Source organism: Tauraco erythrolophus, chromosome 1 (assembly GCF_009769465.1).
Source record: "Tauraco erythrolophus isolate bTauEry1 chromosome 1, bTauEry1.pri, whole genome shotgun sequence".
NCBI lineage: Eukaryota > Metazoa > Chordata > Aves > Musophagiformes > Musophagidae > Tauraco > Tauraco erythrolophus.
In genome coordinates, this window is record NC_141465.1 from 75,646,332 (window position 1) to 75,660,094 (window position 13,763).

General features: G+C 37.0%; 1 protein-coding gene across 1 annotated transcript in view; it reads right to left on the minus strand.

The window, feature by feature from the left end:
* PCCA (propionyl-CoA carboxylase subunit alpha) overlaps nt 1-13,763 on the minus strand; it is a 321,041-nt gene that overhangs the window by 250,423 nt on the left and 56,855 nt on the right. Inside the window, exons 5-6 of the mRNA XM_086611055.1 lie at nt 8,929-9,042; nt 7,380-7,433 (exon numbers count right to left, since the gene is read on the minus strand). Of these exons, the coding sequence (XP_086467181.1) occupies nt 7,380-7,433; nt 8,929-9,042 (168 nt within the window). The remainder of the gene's footprint in view (nt 1-7,379; nt 7,434-8,928; nt 9,043-13,763) is intronic.

Sequence of the window (13,763 nt, forward strand, 5' to 3'; positions counted from 1 at the left end):
TCCTCATGTAATACATCACTATCAATAACAAAAGCCCTTGTGTACAAAAATACAGTATGCTGCAAGACGACATCTTTCTTGGCTAGTAAAAAGTTACTTCGGTAGTCAGATTTTGGTTCATAACTTGCTGCAATTTGTTTTCAACTACATTAGAGAACAAAGGATAAAGTAATGAGAATTGGGAGAGGTAAAACGGTTCTATCACATACATCATTGTTTGACTATATTTCAACTCCACAATAGTACACAAAAGAAAAAATCCATCCCACCACTAAGCTGCATTCATCTTTAAAGTCAGAATTTATTTTCTTGATATGCAGATTTTAGGAAGAATATATAGAAACCCTTAAGTATTCAATCTGCCATGTAAAACTACTGAACACCTATCATCCATTACTATAAAATACACTTATTAAAAGGCAAGCAGAAAACAGAAGTGATTATTAAGGAAGCATTGTTTTCATTGAATTCTAAGCTGAAGCTTCATCTGCCTTGTCACAAAAGTAAATTAAAATCCACAAGGCAACAAGGAGTTCTTATTTCAAAGACATATCTCTTAACTGGTTCAGGTCTAATTCAACCTCATTGGTATTAATGAGACATTTAAAACTGATTTGGAAGCAGAGAAAGACATCACATTTGCAAGGTTACCATACTAGCTTACATCAATTATGCTAGAATGGGACAAATTAACAAATCACCTTAGCTTAGAACGGACAGAGTTTGCTATAACCAGCCACAATTATCTGCATCACCGCAAATCAACAGTAGAATTAAAAAGCAGAAAGTGAAAGGAAACAATATTACCTATGTAAAAAGATAATTACGTAGTATTACGCTTGCAAGCCTTCTGTTATTGCAATGAGGAAATACACAGGTATGTACAGTTGATAATATAATCCCAATTGTGGAAACAGAGCCAGAAGTTTTTATTCTTAAAACTAGACACCGCAACAGCGGAAGAAAGGACAGAAGAAAGCATTTCAGGAGCAACATGAAGGATTCTTGTAAGCCTAGAAATAAGTGCTATTGCAGTGACATTGCGTGTGAAGAAATAATGAATTTTTACAAATCAGAATTCCACAAATCCATTCATCTGCAGAACCACACACCCTAATAAGCGTGCCAAAGTACTGCTGTTGAAAGGTATCTCACGGGAAATATTAAGTGACTTACGATAGTCCAAATAGGCAAAAATCACTCTAATATATTCTTTAATCACATGCACAGCATTAAATCATTCCAGAAGTCATGCAAGCCCACAGTTCATCCACTAAGAGTCTCAAGTTGCCAGACATTACTATTCAAATCAAGGTTTTGTGTTTTTTTCTAAGAATTGCCACACGTGTTAAAACTTTCACCCTAAGCCATTTTAAGAAAATATGTAGCTTTACAAAACACAAGTTAAAAATAAAGGCTTACTCTAAGCGAAAAACAAATACAAATAGGTCAAGACAGCCATGTCAGAGGAAGCTGCCTAATCAGGAGATCAATAAAAAACCACACTAAGACTATGGAGTTTAGGCAAAAGCCTCAATAGGAAGGAGATTTGTCACAAATCACACAGATCTTTGGCAAAACACCACCCTGCATCTTTAAATACATGCATACAGGTTATACACATCTATATCCATAAGACCTGTGGATATACACCCTGAGACTTTTTTGTTGTTTGGGTTTTTGTTTTAAAGTTTAGACATAAACCTGCACTTGAAAAAGTACTCCAGCTATATACAGCAGTTACTCAAGATAAAGATTTGAAGGTTGCTGTAGAGTAAAACTGGCAACAATTTTTTCTGTAGTAGCATAGGCAATCTTAAACAGGATGCTGATGACACAACATAAGGCATCATATGCTTTTAGCAAAGGCCTATGAAGTTTTCTACAGTAAAGGAGTAATATAGCCTTCCTACTTTCACACTGGGAAGTGTCTAAGTAGATAGGTCAGATGACTCAATTTCATTTTTCTAGCTCACATGCAGTAGCAGAGGACTAGCAACATCTGACAAATACTGCCCATGATTTAATACACACACTGTACTTACCATGGATTTCGCACAACGTGATACTGCAGATTAAGGTTTTTTTTCTACGGAAAAAGTTTACTTGAGATTAAATACAAGTAACATTGAGAAGCATTCTGCCCCAGAACAGTAAATAGTCACCCATCAACATTATAGGTTCATGAGCAGAGCTCTTCTGAACAGCAAACTGGTGACCAGTTCACCTAGACAAGTACATCACCTAACCTTTACCACCCAGCAGGGGCACAGTCTGCAGTCTCCATCTAAGCACCTTAAGTCACCACAGGCAGTGGTGGTAGACACCGTACCACTTTGGTACGCAATGACATACTATGCATGGAAGGACACTAAGAGACTCACGTTAACAGCTCTGCTCCACTCCTTGAAGGATACCACCTCGGCTGTAAGCAGCTTCTTGACACCAAGCTCCCAAAGCTGCCTTTGTTCAACCACCACTTTGCAATTTGGAAAATGCAAATGCTAGCCAGTCAAATGAGCTGCCAGGTAGGAAGCCAATGCATGTGGGAACAGCATGAGTATTATACAAAACACTTCTCAAACATGTAACATCCATTGAATCATGATAAAGGAACTTGACAGTCTGCTTACAAATAACAAAGCCATGCACAACAATTGTAAGGAAACACTGCCACCATGAAGAGTTTACATTTTAAAAGGTGACTATCCCATAATTGGCTGTGTGTAGGGCTGCAGATCCACCTGCACAAAGTTCTTCACAAGTCAGACGTGTCCCCTTACAGAACACAACATGCATTGCTCTTTGGTTTACCTTTTCCATCACAAACTTACAGCCATTTACAAACATGTGATCAACCACTTCAATACACATTGTTTGCCCATTTATTTCAGACCATACATTGTTGGGTTTTTTTTCAATTCCACCAAGAATGTTAATCTAGCTTCAAAGGTAAAGAGAAACAGCGCCGGCTGCTTTGTCATTCTCTTAGTCACACCGAACAGTAGTTGCTGAAAGGGCACAAGAGATGTATAAAAACAGGTTCCACTAGGACTGTTCCACTAAGGTCCTTATCTTATTCCAAAATTGAATCTTTTTGTCCCACCATGTTTATGGCTTCTATTGCAAGAAGAGGATTTTGGCACAGAATAGTGGCTGGCTTTTTTTGCCTCAAGAGTGTCAGGATAGTATTGTCAAGGCTGCATTCAAAAGAATAACATTCCAGATTCAAAAAGTTGCATTTACAACCCTAATTCTTATTCTGAGATTATTTTCCGCGCAAATTACATAGGTTTCTTGGGGAAAACACATCACAATGCATCATCTATGAAAACAGGCACTCTGTCATATACACATGTACAAGGGACCAAAATGAAGATATAAATCCTGCAAACTGGTATTTTTCATACTAGACTTTGCAAAGGGATTTAGCTGAATTTATTTTTTTTAACAGTAGCTTCCCAAACGACTTTTGTAGCAGAAGGGGAAGTTCATTTATGTTTTTCTTTTAATTAAAAAGGAGAAAACTGATCCCATTATGAGCAACTGCAACACCGAGTCACCATGCATCAAGGTTTAAGCTTCTAACTATTACCAGGAAGCAAGTACATACATAACCTCAACTACAGGAACAGGACTCCTACTTGCTGCCAACATCAGCTAGAGCACAGGAAGAAGCACTGTCTCTGCAATAATGACTGTGTAACCCAGTCACATACTTGCTTTCTCTCACTTTTCTCCCCAATTTCCTTCTCCACCCAGGTAAGAAGAGGAGGAAATGAAGAGTCAGAGATCATGGGCCAATTCCAAAGTATTTCATACATGAAGAGACCTGACTCAGCATTCCCACCCACCACCACAAGAGCTGCCCTTGGAGGTTTGCAAGCAAGGAAAGGAAAATGGCAATTTCAGAAAAGCGTGTCTGTCAACAACAGGCCAACCAAAAGGCTCATCTTAGTCTCAGGACTTCCTTCTTTCCAAATTTCAAAGGCCTGTCACAGACAATAAAAGTGATAGAGCTTCTCAGAGAGGGTCTGCATTAGTTTTGTATAATGGGAAAAAATAAACAAGTTAACCTAAATACAGAGGTCACTACCAAATTCTTCTAAAACTTGAAGGAACAAGCTGTTCCGGCAGCTCTGCACAGCATCTAGAGAAAGATATGAGCAATTTCTTCCTCCCCACCCCCAATGTGGCAGTAGATTTTAACTGCACCTTTAGATATATATCAATATCGAATATTATTGAATTATTCTTTGAAGGAAGCATGCATAAACTACAAGTAACAACTTACGCACTGAATTTTACAACTTCAATGTACAGATCATTTTGATAAAGCACTGCAAGAGTTTAAGTTGTACAGCTCAAATTTCTGAATTAAAATTAGAATCCAAAGAATGATTCTAAGGAATTACATTCACTTCTAAGCAATTACATTGCACAAAGCCATGTTTTGTTATTCCACATAATAACTGGTCTTATCAACATTATATTAAAAATTTCTCAAAATATCTCATATTAAAGTATCTATCTTTAAGAAACAGATCTTAGGGTCCAGGAAATCTTTTACAGACTCATTTAATACAAATGCCGTGGATCCCTTTTCTGTCAGCCATCAAGAGCAACCAGAATAAACGCACATGAAGAGGTGACTGAATGCACCACCACTCCACTGGTTCACAGTGAACAACACGCCAGATATTCACCCACTGATTGCTTTTTGGAAATTTTGTTTTGGAAACAACAAATCATTTACTTATGCTCTCCTCCATTCTAAGAGAGAACAAAATTAAGTTTCTAAAGAATTAAAAAATAAGGACTAGTAACTTTCAATACTCTCAATGTATCCATCAAATCCTTCACAAGGACTGTCTACAGCTGTGTGCTACTCCATGAATCATTTAGGCAATAATGAACAAAAAGACATGCTTTTGTTCAAATCTCACACAGTGGGATTACATGTGAACTGACCCTCCATGTGTTAATTGAAGACAAAGCTTTGCTTTGAGCTCATTACTGCTCTACAGACAGATTGGCAAGTTTAGAAAGTTTAGTGTATTTCTCAGTTTCTGAATCCAGGTAGTTTGTTTTAAAAGAGAAGATGCATACCAGGAAATAAGCCTAAGTTTCATCACTACTTTTAGCACAAAAGAACAAAATAGTGTATGTGCAAAGACAAGGATAGGGAGAAAAAAACAGGAAAAAAAGCACATCTTTGGCAACTTCCCAACAGTTTGTAACATTTGTTACAGGCTTTAATAAAGAAAAGAAACAGGCAAATTTTACTCCTAAATATATTAATTAGAGTGTCTTGAAAAAATATAAACAGCCCTCAGTGATAAAAAGATCATTTCACCAATTCTCACTAGGGGTTTGATACTCTAGAGCCATTGACATGAAGGGAAGCATGACTATATCTTAATTGAGACTTTAAATAGTGCATTTCAGAAAGCAAATCAGAACTACTTTCTTATATTTTTAAAGAACAAAACACACCAGGTTTCTGAAACATAATTAAAAGCTATTTTGAGACTGCAGAACCAACCCAAACTTGAATAAGTTTCTAGTCACCACATTATTTCAGAAATTTACTGTTACAAGGATTTGAGTGAAAAGATGAGAAATCGGAAGGGAGAGTGGATCTACAGGAACATTTGTAGTTTCTGCTTAATCCTGCAAGAAAAAGTGTTCCAGATTATCACGTCACTAATACTGTAATTTACATCACCAAATAATAATCAGATTACTAGGAAATGTGCCCAGTTTAGAGTAATAACTATCAAATTTCAATCTTCGGCAACAAAATATACAGCAAAATAGCATAAGCAAGCACTTGTTTCATTAATTTACTATTATTAAAAAAACACAAACACACAGGAACTGCCAACTAAAGCCAGTTAGTCTGCTGGCCCAATCGAGCAGGAACACAGTTTGTTATAAATTAAACCAGGAATCTTCCCTCTAAAAAGAGGCTCTGCTACATGAAGCAGAACAGGGATAGAAGAAAGCTGCTAAACTGCCTAAAACTAACATGTAAGAGATCACCCCAGATTTGGTAAGTCCTGGCAAACACCAAGTGTTTAAAATCCCTTTCAACTTCAACATCAACATCACTCAGAAGCCAGCGAGATGCATTCAGTGTTACACAGAACCTGCACTTGTTTTTATCTGAGGGCTTTTAAAAAGAAGCACTGCAACTGAAAAGTACAAAAATTTGATATTTCACTCCCTAATAATCTCCTTGATGAGCAAGTGGTATTCTTTAACATCAAATAACCAACTAAACAGTAAAGGTCTATACTACAGTTAGAACTCAAGCCAAATGGGACATAAGTCAAGGAAGAGATGTAGAAACAAGAGTTATTCCACGAACGCTAATGATAAAAGAGCTATCATTTTACAGACTCATTCATCTGTGTTTTCACCCTGAACCAAAAAGGTACAAATTACTTTCAAAACCAGCAATAAATGTATCTTGCCACCTGTAAGACAAGATGTTTTTTCAGCTATATGGTTTGTTTACTCTGTAACAAAGTTGGTAGCTGCAACAGCTTTTTACTGGCAATTCCAGCATAATATGTGCTTGTGCTTATCCTCAGTGAAACCAATAGACAATAACACATGATCTGCAGTGACTATACATACAGCACCCACTCAGGACTTTGCTCAAACATTGCATGCATAGCTTTCTCCTAGCACTGCTCAAATTTATAAGCAGCTGCATCAGTTTTTTGAAAATAATAATATCAGTAAAAAGTCCACGTATCAGTTTCAGTAATATAGAAACACCCCACTGAAGTAAAAAAGTTGTGAATAATATTTTTTTTTACTTCAGACATGAAGGGAAAACAGCACCTTCTTTACTCTTTGGTCCTTTCAGAGACTGTAGCTCCACAATACATGACCTCCAGCAGAGAAGCCAGTTTTTAAACAGCTTCCTATTCCATCCTGAAAGTGCAGTTCAGCACCTTCTCAGGGCTGCTGATACAGCTGTTCACCAGCTGTGCTATAAATCACCAAAACAATCATTTAAAAACAGATACTTCTAACCTAGATTAACCTAGATCATTTCAGTGGCCCAGTTTTACAGAGCAGCCTCATAAGCAGTACAAGCACAAGTGAAAACACCAAAAGGTTCTTACATCCTTGGTAAAGTTCTTACAAACAGGCACATCCCCTTTTCCCAAAAGAAAACATGGGCTGCAATTACACCCTCAAAATACAAGAAATCCACATGCACAGAAAGCACACAGAAGTCCCCTATCTTATGGCATCTTTTAGAACTGCCTTGAATTGGTATCTTGATTCCTCAGATACCTTGGAATGACTACATGCCACCTAGTGCATCATTCATGGCCAAGCAAATAGAAATAACTTACCAAACGTTTCGCAAATTCTTTATTTTCTGAAAGAAATCCATATCCTGGGTGTACCTTAAAAAAAAAAAATTCAAGTTGATTTGAGTTCTGAAGCCAGACGCTAAATTTGCTAGCACCTTTTCAGACACTGAGGAAGGTACAGTAGACCTCTAAGCCTTTAAATTAGTTGAGTACCTTAAGAAACTGTCCTAACACACCGATTTATCTATCTAAAGTCAAGCTATAAAGACTCGCTGCCATTGAACTGCCATTTCTGACACACTTGCTCCTTACCTGACTAGGGAGAAAAGTGCTGTTTGCAGAGGAACAGACACATTCCCTTTGGCATTCTGCCTCCTGCTCTTTTTAACTCCATTTTGTCACATCTCATTGCAGACTTCCACATATATGCTTACCCACATTCTTCTCAGAAACCACTATAAAGTACTCGTTGCCCCAAAGCGTTTCTAGCACTGATGACAACAGCGGTCTTAGGGTCCGCAGCCACGAGCCTCCCACCTCCAGCGACCCTTGCTGGAGGACACGGGCTACTGCCTCATCGCTCCCAACTCACATGTCCTGGTGTGCCTGGTTCGCTATTCAGACTGACACGCACTCGGCGTAATTACTTGAGAGGAGGTGTGGGAAAGTTTTCCGTTTATTTTTCACAATTCACATAAGAATCTTGAACCAATATACTCCGACAGACGAAGTATAAGATGTTTTATTCCCCTCTTTAAAAGAGTCTGAACAACTGGGTTCCTTATTCAGAAACTTAGATGGAATGAAATAGTTTTTTCTTTATAAGAAAGTTTTTGGCCCCTGAAAGCACTACACCAAAACATCATCCTTGAGAGAAATTACAAGGCTGATCCAAACTGTTTCAGAGAAGTTAGTGTTGCTCAGATACACATATTCAAGTATTTTAATAAAGGCTCTGTATCATACATTTGTGTCACAGACAGAGGAACATGAGGCATGTGAACATGACCACACAGTTTTCCAAAACTGATTCCTGTTAAGCTTTGAATCTCTGGCCAATTTCATCGGAGAAACACAGAATAGCCCATATTTACACCTATAAGCTAACATGCATTTTGTAAACATTCTGAAACAAAAATAACTACAAGATGCACCATTTACTTTACCTTTCCGCAAATAACGTGTATAATTTAGAAAGCGTTTCAAATTAAGTTTAAGCAAAAGCTTTTTTGGACATACTTTGTAAAACGTTCAAAAAAGCCATTACGGCATATAAAGGGTTAGTGCTCAAAACTAATTGGGATTTTTTTTTCCCCCAGCAAATTTGGAAATGAACTGAAGCTGCTCCCTGGTGTGAAAGCTGAATCCAGCAGCCACCTGCAGGATCAGCGACCAGTGCTGCCAGATGCTACAAAGCCTTTGATTTCCAGTAGCGATTTCGGACACATTTAACTCATGTGACATGAACTAACTGGAATAGCATATTCAATCACTTCCCCCCCTCCTCTTTTAAAAAAAAATACCAACTCTGGCTTTTCTACTTTCTATATATGAAACAGCTGCAGCAGATAGACTCATTCAGACTCACAGCTTGGGCCCTGGTTTTCCTAATGACTTCCATGATGGCATCCATGTTGAGGTAGCTTTTGCTGGTGGGAGCTGGGCCAACACAGACAGCTTCATCCGCCATTTTCACATGAACCTGAAGAGGCAATATTCTGCATTAACAGATGCTCCCAACAAAAATAATTACCATCATCTTCAAACATGCACACAAATCTGATTGTTTCAAAGATAATTTGCATACCATAACCACTCTAAAATACACACTGAAATTACCAACATTGACATACAAGAACTCACACAATAATATTAAATCTCATTTCATTTAACTCCGAGCTCAAGTCACTATCAAAATGTTTTATTATTCCAATATATTATTTTAATTTGATTAAATAAAATCATGAAAAATATAATTTCAGCTTCCTATACTGATCATCTATATGTAAATGCAGACTAAAAACTACTTTGCTACATGTAACCAGTGTAGTCTAATATCTTAATACTTAATAACAAACATTCATGACCAGTTCTAAGCAGGCTCCCCAGGAAGTTGGGGATAATTAGAGTGAATTGAATGAAGGGATGCAGTGAGTGTCCCTGCACAGCATCAGGTCAGCACCATGCACAAATTAAAGCCTATGACTAAAGAGTTCAATATCACTACACGTGAACCAGAAAATCTTGAGAATTATTTAAGCAGGCTCATGTTTGATTCCTAATCCATTGTATCCTCATTTATATACATTTGCCAAACATTTTTTAGTCAGATCTGAACTATACAAAAGAGAGAAACACTTCCAACGTTTTACCAGGAATTACAAAATAGCTAGGTTTGAAGTTAGACATTAGATTTGAAGATGTCTACTGACAACTTCTATACACGCTTACCTTGAAGAAAAAGTTACAAAAGTTTAATTAGATTGGTCTTCAACATGTTTTCAGAGTACTTTTCCTTTAAAGATACACACAGATCCAAGAATCAAAGCAATCAGTTTTTCCTTGTTCTGCTCTCCTTTTATAAGTTCCCTTTCAGTATATATTTCAGAAAACAGGCGATTGCTTAAACTGTGTAATATTATATTAGCTATGTGTCAGTAAGACTTGTTTACACTGACAGTTTGACATTTCCAATGCCTACCAACTTGAAGTTATTTTTATGAAATATTTGCTATCATCTTCAGCATTCCAAACTGAGAATATATTAAAAAGGGTGTTCTTTTAGAAAATGAGTATTCACATGTAAGAAATTTAAAATAGTTTTAGTTTATGAACATAGAATATTGTTCTTTGTGAAAAAGAATTTTATTTACAAGTAGGATGAAGGCTGTCAAGTATGACAAACTAAGATTAGAAGTACTGTAGCCTGCATACACTATGAGCTTATTCAGAAGAAACAAGGACAGAAAAAAATCATCTAGAAACAATGACAAGCAATAGTCAAACAATATTTTGAATAATACAGTGAGAAATAAATACTCTAGTATAAAAAACATGTATAACAAGTACAGGGGTCAGTTATTAAGCATTTTACTTTCTTCTTCATTTTTATGGACTTTTTCTGAACTTTGCAAGAGCTAATCCTACCACCAGGAAGGAACATTAACTTGCCACTTAATTTCAAGTTCCTTTCTGGGGCATCTCAAATAGCTTCTAAATTTGCTGTATGCTTGAGTATCTGAGAGTCCACATAACCTCTCAGAATCGCCACACGTTCCACGTTCGAATTAACTGCTTCTGTCAAGTCACAATGGTTTTATTTCACCACTACAGCATTAGCCTTACATTAAAACCAGCAAAGAATCAAAAAAACTAAGCACTAGCATAGACAATCATGCAGCAGGATTTTAATGCTTTTTAATAAGTACACCTCAGCAACTTAAGTCAGTAATCTATTTTGATCAAACACTATCAAGATTAGCCTGTCATCCTTCCTGAAGCACTAAGTACAAGAAACAGCATGGCCAGTGGATATCCTTATTTGCATGATCAATTTATATACTTAAAGTTGTTGTAAATTCCAACACAGTTTACATATCTAAACAAAGTTATTCAAGCTTAAGCACAGTTAAGCATGTGTGTTTTGCAAACCTAAAAACTTCTTTATAGAAAAGGACTAACTTTAGTTAGCTATTTTTAGATATCAAGAGAAAAACCCTACACCCACACACTTCTCACACAGACACCAACATACTAGCATCAAAAGCAGACACAGAAGATACTGCAAAACCATTCATCTTATGCATATCAGTCTTGCACACTTTCCTCCTCCACTATCTTCTCCCTCTTCTGAAACGTTTCACCATCACCACAACTCTTCAGAGTTTTGACTCTTCCTTTCCCACATTCCCCTGTAGTCTGGCAAATCCATTTCTCCTTATTTACCTCACTGCAAGTTGTTAGTGTCTTCTCTAGTGCAGTGGCCGTTCAGCCCTGCATACACCCTAACACACCACACATGGATTTAGCAAAACAGCAGAACAGTAGCCGTATCGCATTCGCATTACCTAATAAAGTGACACAGAGTGCCAAACAGAACTCACAAGAAAGAGGTCTCTGTTCCTTCCCACTAGTTCAAAACCTCCAGGTTTCCAGTGACAGCTCTTCAATCTATGGATCTCTTACATATCTACTTTTTTTAAAAATATGATTAAACTAGTCCACATATAGTCTGGGAATACAGCATCTGTTTTTTCTTAGTAAATCATTATGACAATTCCCCTTTCTAAGCATTTAATTTCTTTCACAATGCACTGTAGTTCATGAAGAATACTCCAAATACCATAACACAAATAAGCTACAGAATTTACAGTACACTATACAGAAACGTAATTGTACTAACCATAATTACTAGTAAACATTACAAAACTCATCACTTGAATCTACATGACACCTGAATCTCTCAGCTTAACTACCAAGCTGTACATAATTCACACCACAATTCAGTAAACTCTTCTCTCCAAACCTACTATAATAATGCAATAAGTTGTCTAATTAACTTATAAGCTGACTTATAATAATGTAATATTTGTAGATAGTTCAATAAATCCAGCAACTCTCCTTCCTCAAGCATAACAAATTTCAAATATTTCTTTTCAAATTCAAAGTTGCTTAGTGCTTGACTTAAATCACACAATCCTAGGTATTCAAAACTTGTCCCTAACTTACTACAACTAACACTTTAACAGGTTAATTTCTCCCTTTCTGTTTTAGTTTACAAAAACAATGTCAACAAAAAAAAAAGAAGCAAGTCCCAGGAGGTTCCTGAAGAAATGCAATTCCTTCATAAATATTAGAACTGACCCTGCATTCTCAACTATGAATGGATAACAACAAAGGCTGGGAAAGAAGACAAACTTTAAAGTGTTAAATGGTTTATACTGCAAGTTTTAATCATACTAGGCTACCTGCACCTCAAAAGATACAGCATCTTGAGCAGCTACAAGGACCTGTTATGTTAGGGAATAAAACCAACTAAAAATCATGAAAAGACGTCTTATTTGTGTAAAAGCAGTTTTAAGCTTTGTAAGAGTTATTCTAAGTATCTTTCACAAGGGCTAATTATACCACAGCAACAACAGAAATAAGATGAGAGATTCACCAAAACCTACTAAATCATCATTTTACAGAACCTCCACCTAATTAAAAAACTAGACTAAACTGGGTCATCCAAATCCCTGTATAGGTTTGTTACACCTTTGGAAACCCAAACTCAAATCAGTTACAATCAACCAACCAACCCACCACAGCCTCCTCACCTCTGCATCTATGACAAATAAGCTACTAAAAATGTTCTGGATTTAGCAGGGAGTCCTAGCAGAAAGACATTAGAATGAATCCTCTTAAATAGCGTAACTACTTTTGGATTAAGGTGCAAAGACAACTGGACATAATTTGAAGTACAACAATGATGTTATTGCACAATTCTTCAGGACCCCATACAGACACAAGAACTAGCTGAAGTCCAACAAGCTTATTAATGCAGAGACAAACTGCACAAAAATGGCCACCTGTTTCCAAAGCTGGTTTAGGTCCAGGAGCCACCTTCATGACAAGGCACCTAAACCAGTAAATCCTGCCAGATCTTTGCACAGGAACAGCTTTGTGTTTCTTCTCCACGTTCCCAGCAAATGGGCACGTAAAGCAAGGAGCCCATCAGTGCTGATTAGGCAGCCATTTTGGTCTGGACTGGTTCCAAGCACCACTCCAGGCTGCAGCAGCTCTCAGAGCTGAGTGTACAACAAGGGGTAATAACAGCAGCAGCAATTGGTTTTGGAGATCCTTCTTCTACATTATGTTTCTGTATTTCAGGAGGATTTATAAACCAGGTTTGGTGCCAGGGCTTGGCATCATATCCCAGAAGAGAAATATGCCCATTACCCAAAATTCTGAATATAAGCACCACAAAAATATTCAATGTCCGCTTTGTAGGAGATGACTCAATTTGGAAGGGCTGCACTGAATCAGAGCTAGTCAGTACACAAATTATCTAGATTATGTTAGCTCTCCTTTATCCTGGAGGGTAGCACATGTACTCCTTTGACAGCAGCATGCTCTCTTGCCCAGCCATACTCTGAGTTTACCGAATTATCCCTTTAATCAAAACTGTATCTCAAATAATAATCATTTTGAGAGATGAAAATTAATAGCTCACTACCTAAAATATACATAGCACTCCTAGAGATATTCTATTTAGTACAGTAGAATCAAGGCAGCCTTCTCCAGAAGTCATTCAGCTGCTGCAGATTGCTAGTTGAAATCTGTATTATAAGCAACCCACATTTACATATGTATGTCCTTCAACATTTAAAAAACAGAAGTTTTCTTGGTATGGAAATAGAATATATGAAAAATTATTTTAAG